We start from the raw sequence: 14,558 nt of genomic DNA, 5'->3' as shown, positions 1-14,558 counted from the left end.
TCTGTTTTTCCTTTTTCTATAGAATAGTATATAATACTATTTTTATCATCTTCTTTTAGCTTCATGACATGATATCAAAGCAGATAACCAATTTGTGAGCCAGTTAAAACCTCTTTCTCACTCATCACAAGTTTATTCTTCATCAAAATGTCAAACTACGCCCATTTTCGATGGCTCTAACTATCTTGTTTGGGTCATTAGAATGAAAGCATTCTTGAAAGGTGTCAATCTATTGAATGCAGTTGAAAATGAGACAGATGTACCAGCATTGAGAGATAAAGCCACACTAACATAGGTAAAGCAATATAAAGAGGATATTGCAAAGAAATTCAGAGCCTTATCCTTCATACACTCAGCTGTTACAGAGTCCGTTTTCAGCATGATTATGGGATGTGAGATAGCAAAACAGGGTTGGAACAAACTTGAAGAAGAACTTTTGGGGTCTGCCATAAACAAGCCAATTCATCTACAGAACTTCAAAAGGCAATATGAACTTCTGAGGATGAAAGAAAGTCAGACTGTGCAAGAATTCATTAATGCAGTGATGAAGCTGGAAAATCAAATTCGACTGTTGAGAGAGACTTTATCTGATGCTAAGGTTGTGGAGAAAGTCCTTACCAGTTTACCTGAAAGGTTTGATGCCACAGTTTCTTCTTTGGAACAAGTGAAAGACATCTCACAGAGCTCTATATCAAATTTGGTGAATGTTTTAGAAGTTGACGAATAAAGGAAAGTTGCTAGGAAAAATGAAAAAGCTGATCTTGCCTTTATTATTTGAATGAAGGGAAAAGGCACATGCAGAAGCTTCAACCAAGAAATATGTGAGTGAAGTCAAGGATAAAGAAAGAGGAAACTCACAGGGAAGAAAAGTTCAGAACAAGAGAACAAGATTCCCTATTTGTCCCCATTACAAGAAAAGGAGTCGCACGGAGTCATATTGTTGGTTCAGGCCTGATGTAAAGTGTAATGCATGCAAATAGTTAAGTTGTTTCTTTGACTATGATTGAAATAATGACGAGGCTTAAACCCTTTTTTTTTTGGAAAATTAAAGACAGTAAACTTCATTAACAAAAGGGAAAATCCCATATACACAATGAGCAGGACTTTATTGGAAGTCTGGCTTACAAAAATATAGTCAGAAACAACCTGTAACTATACAAAAAAAGTTCTCATATCTCCTTAGCAATAAACCGCATCCCAAAACAAAAATAGGCAAAATGATAAACAAGAGTAAGAAACATGGCCCTCATGGATGTTTACTCCTCTTGCAAATATGACAAAAGCATGACATTCCCCGGATTAGACATTACCTTCACATGAATGAGAAAGGCAGCAACTCCACACTAAAGCAATAACCCAAAAATCCCCGCAAGCACAAAGTCACAACAACAATTAAGGCTGAAAGCGTAACAAATCATGGACTTTGTCAACCCCTAATTTGGCAAGGATGTCAGCAGCCTCATTACTGATCTTGAAATATGCCTGATCTGCCAGCTAGCAACTGCATTTTTGAGTGAGCAAATCTGAAGGATAAGTTGTCTCAACCTTGACGAAGCTTTAGTAGGATCGGACACCCAAGACACAACACTCATAGAGTCAGATTCAATGATAATGCTATAAGAATGCACCCAAGAGGAGGCTATAAAATGGCCTCTTAAATCGCCAACACCTCTTCGAGATTGGCATCACCCTAACTAGCATTCTTTGAGAATACGAGCTTGACATTGACATGCTAGCGTGTCAGTGCCATGTGATAGATTAAAAAATGTTTAAAAATTTTTTGTGTCACAACATAGAGATTAAATTAAATAAAAATGTATAGTACATGAATTAAATTGAATAAAATTGAGATGTTGAAGGATTAAATTAAAAAAATATTTAAAAATACAAATATTTAAGTAGATGAAAGATATACTTATAAAGAAGTCAAATATTTAAGTGGAAAAGATTTATGGTATTAAAAAATATATATAAATATTTACTTACTTGGTTATTTGATTCTCAAATATATATATTAATTTATCTTTTTTAAAAAAATTAAGTTTGAATTCTCCTTCTATAAAATAAGTTTGAAAAAATTTCATATATAAAATCAAATTTAAATGAATAACTTGTATTATATTGAAATAAAATAATATAAAAGGGCTAAATAACTTATATCTTAGATTTTGTGACTGATCAATTTGCCTTCACTTTATATATATATATATATATAATTTTATACTATGAAGTCGAGACTAGCTGTATCGAGAATATTTGGCTTAAAATCTATTAAAATATTTGTACTAGTTTATCTTGAAAATGACTTAAAGAAAAGGAGTGATAGGCATTATTACCATAGAGAAGTATGTGTATATTGCAAAAATATAATTGGCACGAGACACATGTAGATTTAGTTAACGAGTAGTCAGAGCATATATAATCTAGGATTATCCAGCTACAGCAACTATATTTAAGTCAGAATTTTGTTTGCTTGACAAACAGCTCTTGACTTGATAAAAAATGTACAAGTGCAAGCAATCATAGGGCCGCACACTTCAATGTAGGCCAATTTTGTTATCAACCTCGGAAACAAATCCCAGGTACCCGTCATATCGTTTTCGGCAACAAGCCCTTCCCTTACCTTTCTTCGGAGTCCATACTTTTTCCGAGCTACACAAAATGACTCATCTCAAGTGAAAGCCATTTGTGCAATTGTTGTAGCCTTTGGATGGAGAGAAGCTGTGCCAATCTACATAGACGATGAAATTGGAGAGGGTATTATACCCTACTTGACAAACGCCTTGCAAGGGATCAATGTTCGTGTCCCATACCGGAGTGTCATCCCTTCATCGGCTAACGATGACCAAATTTTGGAAGAGATTTACAAGCTAATGACGATACAAACAAGAGTGTTCATTGTGCACATGCCACCATCTCTCGGCACCAAGCTTTTTGCCATAGCGAAAGAGGTTGGAATGATGAGTGAAGGCTATGCTTGGATCGTGACAGATGGAATGACTAATCTTTGGAGTTTAACAAACCCTCCAACCATCGATTCCATGCAAGGGGTTTTAGGTGTAAGGACTTACGTTCCCGGAACAAATGAGTTAGAAAATTTTAAAGTTCGATGGAAAAGGAAATTCCAGCAAGACAATCCCACCATTATTAATGCTGAGTTGAACATTTTTGGACCGTGGGCTTATGATGCCACTTTTGCACTAGCCATGGCAATTGAGAATGTTAGCATGGGAAACTTCGGCTTCAACAAAACTAATGTTTCCAGTAGTGGAACAGATCTTGAATCTCTCGGCGTCTCACAAAATGGTCCACAACTTATCCTAGCATTGTCAAGCACTAAATTCAGGGGTCTTACCGGAGACATTAATTTTGTTAATGGACAGCTACAATCACCAGTTTTTCAGATAGTTAACGTAAATGGAAATGGGGAAAGAAGAGTCGAGTTTTGGACACCAAAAAGTGGACTTGTAAAAGAATTGAATTTGGCAAACAGAAGCACTAATTCTACTCATAAGCTAAATCTTGGCCCCATCATATGGCCAGGGGCTACCACCTCTCCTCCAAAAGGTTGGGAGATTCCAACAAATGAGAAGAAGTTGAGGATTGGGGTTCCAGTGAAGGGTGGTTTCAGTGAATTTGTTAAAGTAACATGGGATCCTAATTCTCATACAGCTGCTTCAGTCACCGGATATTGCATAGATGTTTTTTATGCTGTAATGGCTGCAATGCCTTATGTTATTACTTATGAGTTTATTCCCTTTGCAAAACCCGACGGCAAGAGCGCCGGGACTTATGATGACTTAATCTTTCAAGTGTACAATGGGGTAAAACATCTCCTTATCTTCTTTATACGTTGAGTTTGTTAACAGGAATTTTCATTAATTTTTTAGCAAATATGAACAGACATACGATGCAGTGGTAGGAGATACAACGATTGTGGCAAACAGGTCACAATACGTGGACTTCACATTACCATACACTGAATCAGGTGTATCAATGTTTGTACCGATCAGAGATAACAGGAGGAAGAATGCATGGGTTTTCTTGAAACCTCTGACATGGGACCTTTGGTTGACAAGTGCTTGCTTTTTTCTTTTCATCGGATTTGTTGTCTGGGTTCTAGAACACAGAATAAATGAAGATTTCGGGGGACCCCCTTCGCATCAAGCCGGCACGAGCTTCTGGTTCTCCTTCTCCACCATGGTGTTTGCACATCGTAATAATTCTTTCACCTTCTCTATTTACGAAGTTGTACTATTGACTTCAGATTGTTTACTTTCTTTGCTTCTCGGATTATACTTGCAAGGGAGAGAGTGGTTAGTAACTTGGCTCGATTCGTTGTAATAATATGGTGTTTCGTCGTCCTCATTCTCACCCAAAGCTACACGGCTAGTTTGACCTCACTTCTAACTGTGCAACAACTCCAACCTACGGTAACTTACATACAGGAGCTCTTAAAGAAAGAGGAGAATGTTGGTTTCCTGAAAGGCTCCTTTATCGAAGGAATCTTGAAGGGTCGGTTTAGATTTCCTGAATCCCAGCTCATAGAATACCAGTCCCCGGAAGAACTTCATGATCTCTTTACTGAAGGAAGTGCCAATGGTGGGGTTGCTGCTACTTTGGACGAAATTCCTTATATGAAGCTCTTTCTCGCCAAATATTGGATCAAATATACCGCAGTCGAACCAAAATTGAGAACTAATAGCTTCGGTTTTGTGAGTTCTCTCTCAATCTCTAATCTTCTCTCTAACCATATGGGATGTTTCTTGTGCTGATACTGTTTTGTAATTTACAGGTCTTTCCTAGAGGTTCCCCTCTTGTAGCAGATGTTTTCAAGGCAGTCCTAAATGTTACTCAAGGTGATAAAATGAATCAAATTGAATAGACATGGTTCAAGAAGGAAAGCAATTGTCCTGACCCCAACACTTTGGTTTCTCCCAACTGTCTTGGTGTTGAGAGTTTTTGGGGCTTGTTCCTCATTGCTGGGGTCGTCTCAATATCAGCTCTAATCATATTTGCAGCAATGTTCTTGTATAATCAAAGGCATGTCTTGTTGCGCTTTGATTCTGAAACTCCTTTCTGGAGAAGAATTTGGATCATATCAAGAATAATCGACCAAAGAGACCTTAGCTCCCATACTTTCAGAAAGAGTGAACTCGGAGCCAAAAGCGGAAATGATAGTGTTCATAGTATTAGCGTTGCAGGAGACTCGCCAAACACTAAATACCCACCAAGTCCATCAAGCTACTCAAACCAGACTGAACCAGACTTTGTGTTCTTGGAAGATCAAGGAAGAGTAGCTGAAAATGGCGATCTGACCCCAAGTGCTGCAGCATCTCTAGAGACATTCCCATCTTCCGGAAGACATTCTACTGAGCTTGCTAACATTGAAAATGGCCCCAGAGAACAATTGGCGTAGATATTCCCCTTTGCTTTGCTCCGTTGACAACTTCAGTAATCCAGAATCGTAAATTGATGTTCATTGGTAGATATAAGATTATAAAGCCAAATTGAAGTGGTTGACTTCGTTGAGCTCCTAGTTTTTTAGCTTACTTTAGTGTTTTCAATTGGAATATCTGCATTCCAGCTTGATATTGCACTATTTAACACTTATGAAATTCGTATGTATCTTCCAAATGATCAAAAGAAGTATTTCATGGTATCGTTGATACTTAATTACCAGAATTTTATAGTTGTATTATTGTACTGATATTTCTCTTCATTTGCCTCAATGTCCTAACTGCTAATTAACTCATTCCAGAAACTTAATCTGACTTGAAGAAAAAGTTATTGGAGACAGACAAAAGACAAATGACATATAACTATACAATCTATAATGAGATGCTAATGGCTGAGAAGAAGATGATACATTGACAAAACTTTCCTAACATGCTGCCATTTTTTCTATACACATGCATAAATTTACAGGAGGGTATCATGGCAAATACTGTTCAAGACACTCTTTCAGTTTTTGGAAAGTTACAGGCTTTGAAACAAATGAATCCATACCATTTGCATAACACTCATCAGCACTCTCTGACAATGCATTTGCAGTCATCTGCATTTGTACCAACAAACTCTGATTAGTTTAATACATACAGAGTAACATTACAGCCGTTATAAGAATGAATTTAATGTTAAGACTACAGCTTATGAAGAACATTGAAAATTTATGTAGTGAGAAAGACTCATGTACAGAAGTACAAGTAAGGGGAAACAATCAATTCTCTGAAGAAAATGATGATAGCTTTCATTCTTAGCAGAAACCAGCTTGGTCAGACAATGTTTAGCCCCTCATAAGCAGTAATGATTTGACAAATCAGAATATATAGCTTTAATTGTTTACTCTATGAGATTATATTTAGCAGAGAATCAGAACACCCAACAATTGGTTAGGTGAATCTGGTTTGTCATTTTTAAGACAGATGCGAAGAGAATGCAGTAATTTTTTCCAATGATTCTCTTTGACTTGGAAAGTGAGCAGACCAGCCTACTGCAAAGATTTTTTTGTGGTAAACTATGCACAATATGCAAGCAAACTGAAATAGGTAGAATAAATTAGATAAGCTCAATTTGAGGGTAGGAAAAGTGAAGAGCTCACAGCAATTATGGGAATACGCTTTGTTGGAGGTGTACAACCGGGAAGATATTGTAATGAATCTGAAGAAGGCAAAGGTTGCTCAATCCCAGCCTTTTCTGCTGCATCCCAATTACCAGTTTCTTCAAAGGAACGAATCAATCTTGTTGCTTGAAGGCCGTCCATGACTGGCATACAGACATCCTGCAAGTTAAGTGTAGTCAATGGTTACCATTAAACTCAAGTCAGCAAAGTGTTTTCATCTTAAAATAGTAATGCTTATTTGAAGACAGTAAAACTTGAGCAGATTGCCACCCAATAAGAAGCAACTCCTGTACTGGGGAGAGAAGGAATCGAAAGATCCAGGAAGAATTACCATCAGGACAAGATCATAACTACAGCGCTGAACTGCATGGACAGCTTCAATACCATTGTTCACAACATCTATCGTGTGGCCTATCTGCTTCATCATTGACTGTGTCACCATTACATTGATCTTATTATCTTCCACAAGTAGGATCTTAGGCTTTGAGGTCAAATTTGATACTTCTCGACTGCTGTTTGATGTGCACTGGGAACCGGTGTCAGATTTCTCCTGCTTAGGTGAGAGCTGGGGCTCACTTATCTTCATTTTTGCATCCACCTCTCTGCTTGCCTCTGAGCAACTTGACAACTCTGTGGTAGAAACTTTGTTCTGAGCATTTGCATCATTCTGATGGTGCCTGTCTCTGCAAATTGCACTTTCATTATCAGGGTCTGGGCTGTGACTAAATGAACCCTCAGGCTCAGATGATGTCCCCACAGCTTCAGCCACAGAGCAAGCATCCTCAACCGGAGCCAGCTCCTTTGTAGGACCGTTATTCGTGGGGAACGAATAAGAATTGTCTGCGAACCCATTTAGTTTATGTGAATTTGCATACCCAATATTGTGTGGCATTAATTTTTGGGTTCTGCTAGATCCATTAGAAGAAAATAGAGAACCCAAAGTGCGTGGCTGGAATTGGAAGAAGCCAGCAGTTGCATCGTCAGTTGCAGCATCATGTTCAGGCATATCTGAGAGGTCATCCAGGTCATCAGAATGATCACACGCTAGTGAAACCTTGTAAGGTAGGATAAACGTGAATGTAGAACCACAATGCACTCGGCTAGACACAGTAAGACGGCCACCCATTAGCTCAACCTATAGCAAATGCATAGAATGTTAGGACGAATTGTCTAAAAGTTTGGTACCAGCAAGAGTATTAGATCAAATCTCTGCCAGGCAATTAAGCAACAAGCATACACTGTAGATGAATCCTATCAACTGTAAAATGTAAATTCCAAACCAAATAAAGCACAAGTGTTGATGGAGGGAAGACTTCACCAGCTGTTTACATATTGCAAGGCCCAGTCCTGTCCCACCATACTTTCGGGCATGATCAGCACTGACTTGCATGTACTTTTTAAAAAGAGTGGGCAAAGCATTTTCTGTCACAGGAAGACAGGAAAATGTATCAACTAATCCCCATACTGAACCAACTTATGATATATATCTAACAAAAAAATTAGATTCCTTGTGACAATGTAATGATTAAAGAAAAGCATACGTATGTATGTACCTGGTATTCCAATTCCAGTGTCATATACATCACAGCGTATCCACACTGTTGTTTCAGGTAACTCTTCTTGCTCCTCATCTCCATCTATTGTTCCATTCATAACTGGAGTACCAGGTTTGTCACTGAGTGAATGATTTTGGCAAGGGCCTTCACGTTTCTTACCATGAAAACCTTTCTGATCACTGCTAGCTTGAGATGTTGATATACAGGTCTCTTCTTTTGCTACATTAGTAGTTGATTGATTTGCAGTTGATCCATCAGATACGTGCTGAGATCCTTCTTTTGCAAAAGGAGGCTCTGGTACTACATAAAGTTTTATTCCTACCTTCCCTTCATGTGTAAACTTGATCGCGTTGCTGAAGAAAGTAAAAGGTTTTAGTTTTACCCAACATGCGAGAAATGAAAGCTATAAAGAGTAAATGATTGAAAAAGATCATATCAGCATAATTGTTAGGACCATTGATTTTTGAAACTACTTTCACTCTTGCAGTAACAGACGATCAGTTATTCAGTCCTGATTATATGCTACCAGTGTAACCTGTCTGACTTATACAAAATTGTAATGGTAATCTATAGGATCACAAAACAGAAATCATGACTGCTACATAATTCAGTACCTGATCAAGTTAGTGAGAATTTGTCGAATCCTTAGGACATCTCCAATGACCTGAAATCAATGCAGAGGATTAAAAAAGGAACTTCAATGTCTAGATATAATACTGGATGACAATGCCTCATAAAACTCTCACCTCAATAGGAACATCATCTGTCACATGTCCTTCCAAGGTAAGAATCTTTTGCAATGATGCTGCAGCCGTCTGAAGAACGTGCTTTACCACCTCTCGTGGTCGGAATTTTGTAGCTTCCAACTTCATAACACCTAAACAAACAGATAAAAGAAGATAACTGTAGAAATTTCAACATATGAGAATGATAACATGTCTGTGATTTGAGCAGAATATGATGAGGCAGATAGCATCAAATTCTGAGGAAAAAAAAAGTACAATGTGATTGTGAATAAGAAGCAGGACTTTCAAAACATGCATTACAAGAGCATTTTGAAACCAGATCTCTCACACTTGTTGTTGCTGTAAGTACTACAAGAATTTCAAGTTCTGACAATCTCAAGAGTTATAAAAAATGAAAAAAAAAAAAAAAAACATGTGGCTAAGCTTTTCATGCTATTTGGGAGTAAAATCCAAACCTGATTCAACCTTGGAAAGATCAAGGATGTCATTTATAAGTTGAAGGACCAAATCTCCTGAAGATAGCATGACATCTAACAACTGTCTTTGCTCTCGGTCAAGTTTTGTGGTGGATAGGATCTCAGCCATGCTAACAACCCCAGATAGAGGAGATCTTATCTCGTGAGACATGGTTGCCAGCATTTGTTTTGCACGCATTGTCTCCTCTAGAGAAGTGTAAAAGGGTAAGGCAGAGTTACTTCAGCGCTTTAAGAGGTAGCTAAAGTGAATTTCACAGCATATTCAGTTGTCACTGAGTAAATGAACCTGTTATGTGTATGGTTTTGTTCAGTTCTGTTTCTTTTGCCTTTTGTACCGCAATCTCCTCTCGAAGCTTTGCCATCTTTTCTCTTTTCCTTACCTATTTTGCAATCAGAAACATAAACATCCACTTCTCCATCTTGAGTAATAGCTTACTCAACCATATTAACAAACTGAACATACCTGATCTGTTACATCCATGCCCATATAATTTATACCAATAGTCTCTCCTGCCTTGCTAAAAACTGGTTCCACATATATTAAAAATGTCTTTGATCCAAATAGTTCTGTCTCAAATGTAATTTCCCTCTTTGCAGGTAATCCTTTTTCCAGCACTTCCTTTTTAAATTCCTGAGACTCCTTAACACCAGACCCGGTGAAAATTTCCACATCCGTTTTGCCTAGAATGTCCTGAAATCATACCATTAAGTTAAAGGTAATTCTTATACTACTCATTACAGACAGGGGACTGCAGAAAGGGGGGGGAGAGTTAACAAAGGAAACAAAAGCTTAATAGGAGGACAAAATACATGTGCTCACAATCAACACTCAACAAAGGATTATCAAACCTTGAATAAGAACTTCTGGGGCAATAAATTACCTCCTCTTGTAAACTTGGAAAATGGTTATAAATAAACCGATATCGCAGCTCTTTATCCTGAAAGTTTATCAAAGAAGTAGTTTCATTAGTTGAACCATTACACTATGACAATGAAAAAGGAAAATCAACATATGCGGTTCTAGTAACAAATGATTAAAAGAAAATATACATCTTCTCATATTTCAGTTCAGCTAATTGACATTCGTTTGTTCAACAGACACAACATGCTAAGAACTGGAAGAAATGATGGGTATATTTACAGTGTAACAAATGCATCTACATAATCCACAGAGTCCCTCTCACCAGGGTATACAAGATGCTAAGAACTGAGACAGGATTATGCAACAAAAAATATTCTTCATACTTTAGCTGTATACCTGCTATAACACAGGTTGATGGAATTGCAATAACAAAAGGAAGGCAAAAACGAGTAACTTTGGGGAATTGACCATGCAGTCTATAGCAGGAGATAAGTCATCAACTAGACAGAAAGATAACAAAAACTTTCATTCACTGAATCAAATAATTATACATAAAGAGAACCATCAATTCAAAGGCTAATAAATATTGCATGATTACCTGATGTCCTATAACAACGGGTGCATTTTGAAGTACAAAATGTAAGAAATTATCAGCTCTTTTAAGAATCTGGGACAACTCTTCTACTGGTGAGGACTGTCTTTCCAGGTTCTTTATGCTTTCCTGCAACTTCTCCTTGAGCAGTTGCTCTCTCTGGATGCTTGCTTCCAACAGTTTCTCAAAATGCAAAGCTCGCTGTTTCCAGTATATGACAGTGTCATACTCAGCATCAATTTCAACTCTTTTACTTGGAACCACAACATCGTTTTTCCTCCGAGGAACTTCTAGCCATATATCGTAAACTTCATCCAGTATGGAAATCGGGCGTTTATCTCCTCCATACCTTTCCTCCTCGAAACGATGTTCTTCCAATATCTCCAATTTCTTTAGCTCAGATTCCTGCCTTTGCCTGCTTAGATTGTCAAGTTCTTCTCTAAGAAGACGAACAGCATTTGCTTGCTTATATTCCCAGTGTTTCACAAGGTATGCTAGCTGAGACGAGCCCTTGTCAGTGTAGTTGGTTAGCTCTAAAAGATGCTTGAAATCAACTATGGTTGGCTCCTCCACAATTGTGACCTCCTCCAACATATCTTGATCACCTCCTGGCTTTTCTACATTGAACTGCTTTCCGGGATCGTTACTGATATCTTCAGGCCACATTGAAGAAAGGACTTCGACGTCCATGTCTTCAATTTGATCCGTCTCCATCTCACAAACCATCAAAATCACTTACAACCCGTTTGAAATGTGCAGAACATAAATGAACATCGATGGATCACCAACTGCTCTTCAGGGATCTCTATAAAGCATCTTCTAATCAGGACAGAACCTGCAGGGGAAAATAAAGCACCGAGCCTTGAAAATTACTTTAATTGATTCTTAGATTTCTCCAGCCTTACTACTTCATTTGAAAGCCAACTACATGACAAAGATGTGTCGTTCTTGGAACAGAGAATGTTGCTAATGGCAGAAAACCATAGAAAACAGAGAGAAACATGTTAACTAGTACTATATAAAAAAAGGAGACAGAAAATGTTGACTAATGGGGAAAAACATCAAATTGGAAACGAAATTAACTGCAGAAATCCTTTTATTCCAAAAGTTGATAGAATTTTATATAATAAAAGATGAAAAGAAAAGTTCTTCAATTTTCATGAAAACGAAAGGAAATCAAAGTCATGTAGCATTCAACGGAGAGATGAAGCTAAACTTGGCTGACTTTAACTGAATTGTAAACAATAAGTAAAAAGGTAGTCGAATGGGAATCTGAATTCAAGAGAATGAAGCTGAAATAAGAATAAGATTCATTAAACAGAACAAAGGAAAAACAGGACCAACAATTGGTGGAAATTCACCAACAGACAAGATTGAAGGCGCATTTTCTTTGAATGAAAACAAATCAGTCAATCAACTAAGACTCAGCAAAACAGCAAACAAGCACATTAGTAAGCTGACCTTTTTGAGATTGAATCACAGCCAATCCTGCAAAGAACAGAGTCTTCAGAAGAAGAAGAAGGAAAAGGTTGACAACGACGGCCAAAACTCAAAACCCTTTTCACTGTAGATCTGAGGAATATCTTTCTCTTCGACTGTCGAGTCAATAACCTTCAAATGCTAATGAAAAAAAATTCAGAAAAAAACTAAAAAGTAAAGCTTGAAAGCAGCTGAGTGTTGAGAGGAGAGAGAAAAACCATGGGAGTTTTTATTTCAAGAGAGAGGAAGGAGAGCATGTGATTGAAAAAGAAAAAAAAAAATGTGGAGAGACGGGTAAGCCCAAGAAGCCATGTGCGATTGGAGGTCAAAAATATTAGACAATTCTCTCATTCTTGGCCTTTTTCCTTCCATATATTTTATTTCTATTCCCCTCTCTCTGTTTTCTGAGGTTACATTCAAAGTCTCTTCAACATTGAGCTACGTAACAAGTAGTTCACAATTTTACAGCGGTTTAGCGTCGGTTGAGTGCCTTTTGCTTCTCCCCTTTCACTCCCTTGGGGGAAAAAAATAACACTAAAACAGAACTTCGAGACAAAATCAGAAAGCAAGTAACTTTGGGGAGAGAGAGACAGGGAGAGAGAAAGAAGGAGAGTGTGTTTTTTTTTTAAAATGAGGAGGGAGTTCCTTGGTGTTCCCTCTTCCCCGCCCGCCCCTCTACTATTCGTAGGTGACGTGTCGGGACGGCGTGTGGAGATGACGCGCAAAAGGTGCTGCTGATGAATGATGATGATTGATGATCCAATCCAATCCCACTTTCTTTCTGCTATGGCAGCAGCACTGAGTTTGGGAGTCTAAGAGTCTGATACCATCTATCAAAAGTATTTATTGCTGGAAAGTCTGATGCTAACTAAACTAAAACCTGAGGAAAGCAAATGGAAAGGGAGGTGGAGAATCTTGTTCATAAACCTTTAGATTTAAACCTGGATTAGTTTAATTACTTTGGGGTTAGATCACCTTTATGGTTGGCTTTGTTGTTAAAACAATGGTTAAACAAATGTTTTCCCCCTTCCACTTTATAGCACGATCTCAGCGGCTAGTCGGCTGGACCATTCTCAAACATTTCTTGTTTTTTGTCTATTTGATTGATGCATGTTGGAGAGTAAACAAATAAAAATTATTTACTCGTAAAATTATAAAAATCGACATCAAACGAAACAAGTTGTGTTGGGAAATAAATAACAGTAATCAAATTCATGAATAATTGATTGGACCATTCATTGCAGTAAACTCTGATGCAGATTACATGATTTTCTGTGTTGGAGACAAATGTATTGATATCATCAGTTGAATTGAATATATATATATATATATATATATATATATATATATATATATATTCATGGCCAAAAATGGAAGAACAAATTCTTTGTAGAAACAAGTCAAGCACTTCCTAATCATGGTTAAGATTCATGTGACTAGAAGTGAAGTGAAATAGTGAAGTAATAGGGTATTTTAATGTCAATTTTCACGTAAAAATGGTGATGGATAGAATTGAAATGTTTGTGATTTAGTGTTGAATTTGAAGTTTTTTTCAATTTGATTTGTGTTTAAATGTTATTTTTTTCGAATTCCATACAATTTATATGAACACAACTATTTGAACAAAGTGTGATAAATTGGTCTGAGGCTAATCGAAGCGACAGTGCTGATGGTTTATGCAACAAAACAACTAAGCCATTGCATTTCTTTCTTTCTTTCTTTCTTCTCTTTGGAGTTGGATAAATTGTCTATAGTCTGCAGCGGTAGTTCCCCAGGCTTCAGGCTGCTGACTCACCCACCAGGCTTCAGGCTGCTGACTCACCCATAACGCCACATCATCAACACAAATGCCACGTGGTGTGTAAACGGCGAGACAAGTGGCAGGTGCCCAAAGCCCAAACTTTCTCTGCCAGCCAGGTAAACTTTGCTCAGTGCCGGCTCCTAATCGGAAAAACACGATGAATTAGATTCGAATTTCCGTCATTTCTCTAGCCTTCAAACAAACATTTAGGAAAGTATTAGCAGAAGGAAAACAAACTGTAAACAGAAAGCCGCCTGTTTGGTGGGTGGGAAACTGGGGTGGGGGAGGAAGAATGGAGGGGGGGGGGGGGCTGTTTGCCAGCACATTTTCGACAGTCATTTGATTGGTTCAAGTTAACTTTATCTGTGCCTTTTCCATCTCGGCCTCGACCTCGACCGATAAAAAATATAAAAATATCAATCAA

General features: G+C 37.7%; 1 protein-coding gene and 1 pseudogene across 2 annotated transcripts; one reads left to right on the top strand and one right to left on the bottom strand.

Moving 5' to 3' along the window:
- Nucleotides 1-385: 385 nt before the first annotated feature.
- On the top strand, nucleotides 386-5,419 carry LOC18587651 (glutamate receptor 2.8-like; annotated as a pseudogene).
- A 343-nt stretch (nucleotides 5,420-5,762) lies between these two features.
- HK5 (histidine kinase 5) lies at nucleotides 5,763-12,912 on the bottom strand. Of its 2 annotated transcripts, XM_007011572.3 has the most exons (14): nucleotides 12,316-12,912; nucleotides 10,861-11,689; nucleotides 10,282-10,338; nucleotides 9,864-10,091; nucleotides 9,687-9,780; nucleotides 9,380-9,586; nucleotides 8,925-9,055; nucleotides 8,793-8,842; nucleotides 8,176-8,531; nucleotides 7,941-8,044; nucleotides 7,498-7,757; nucleotides 6,954-7,305; nucleotides 6,602-6,781; nucleotides 5,763-6,058 (listed from the first exon to the last, which is right to left on the bottom strand). In XM_007011572.3, exons 2-14 carry the CDS (start codon nucleotides 11,578-11,580, stop codon nucleotides 5,936-5,938), a joined length of 2,862 nt encoding a protein of 953 aa, XP_007011634.3. In that variant the 5' UTR covers nucleotides 11,581-11,689; nucleotides 12,316-12,912; the 3' UTR covers nucleotides 5,763-5,935. The 2 variants fall into 2 exon arrangements, with proteins under 2 accessions (XP_007011634.3, XP_007011635.3); XM_007011573.3 differs by having other exon boundaries at nucleotides 6,954-7,757.
- Between the last annotated feature and the right edge of the window lie 1,646 nt (nucleotides 12,913-14,558).

Source organism: Theobroma cacao, chromosome 9 (assembly GCF_053813885.1).
Source record: "Theobroma cacao isolate CCN51 chromosome 9, ASM5381388v1, whole genome shotgun sequence".
Taxonomy (NCBI): Eukaryota; Viridiplantae; Streptophyta; class Magnoliopsida; order Malvales; family Malvaceae; genus Theobroma; species Theobroma cacao.
This window is presented reverse-complemented; position numbering and strand designations above follow the sequence as displayed.

Coding starts and splice junctions, on each gene's coding strand:
- HK5 (XM_007011573.3), bottom strand. CDS start 11,580: ATGGTTTGTGAGATGGAGACGGATCAAATTGAAGACATGGACGTCGAA. Junction 10,339..10,860: donor CCGTTGTTATAGGACATCAG/GTAATCATGCAA, acceptor ATAAACTTTCAG/GATAAAGAGCTGCGATATCG. Junction 10,092..10,281: donor TTCCAAGTTTACAAGAGGAG/GTAATTTATTGC, acceptor GTATGATTTCAG/GACATTCTAGGCAAAACGGA.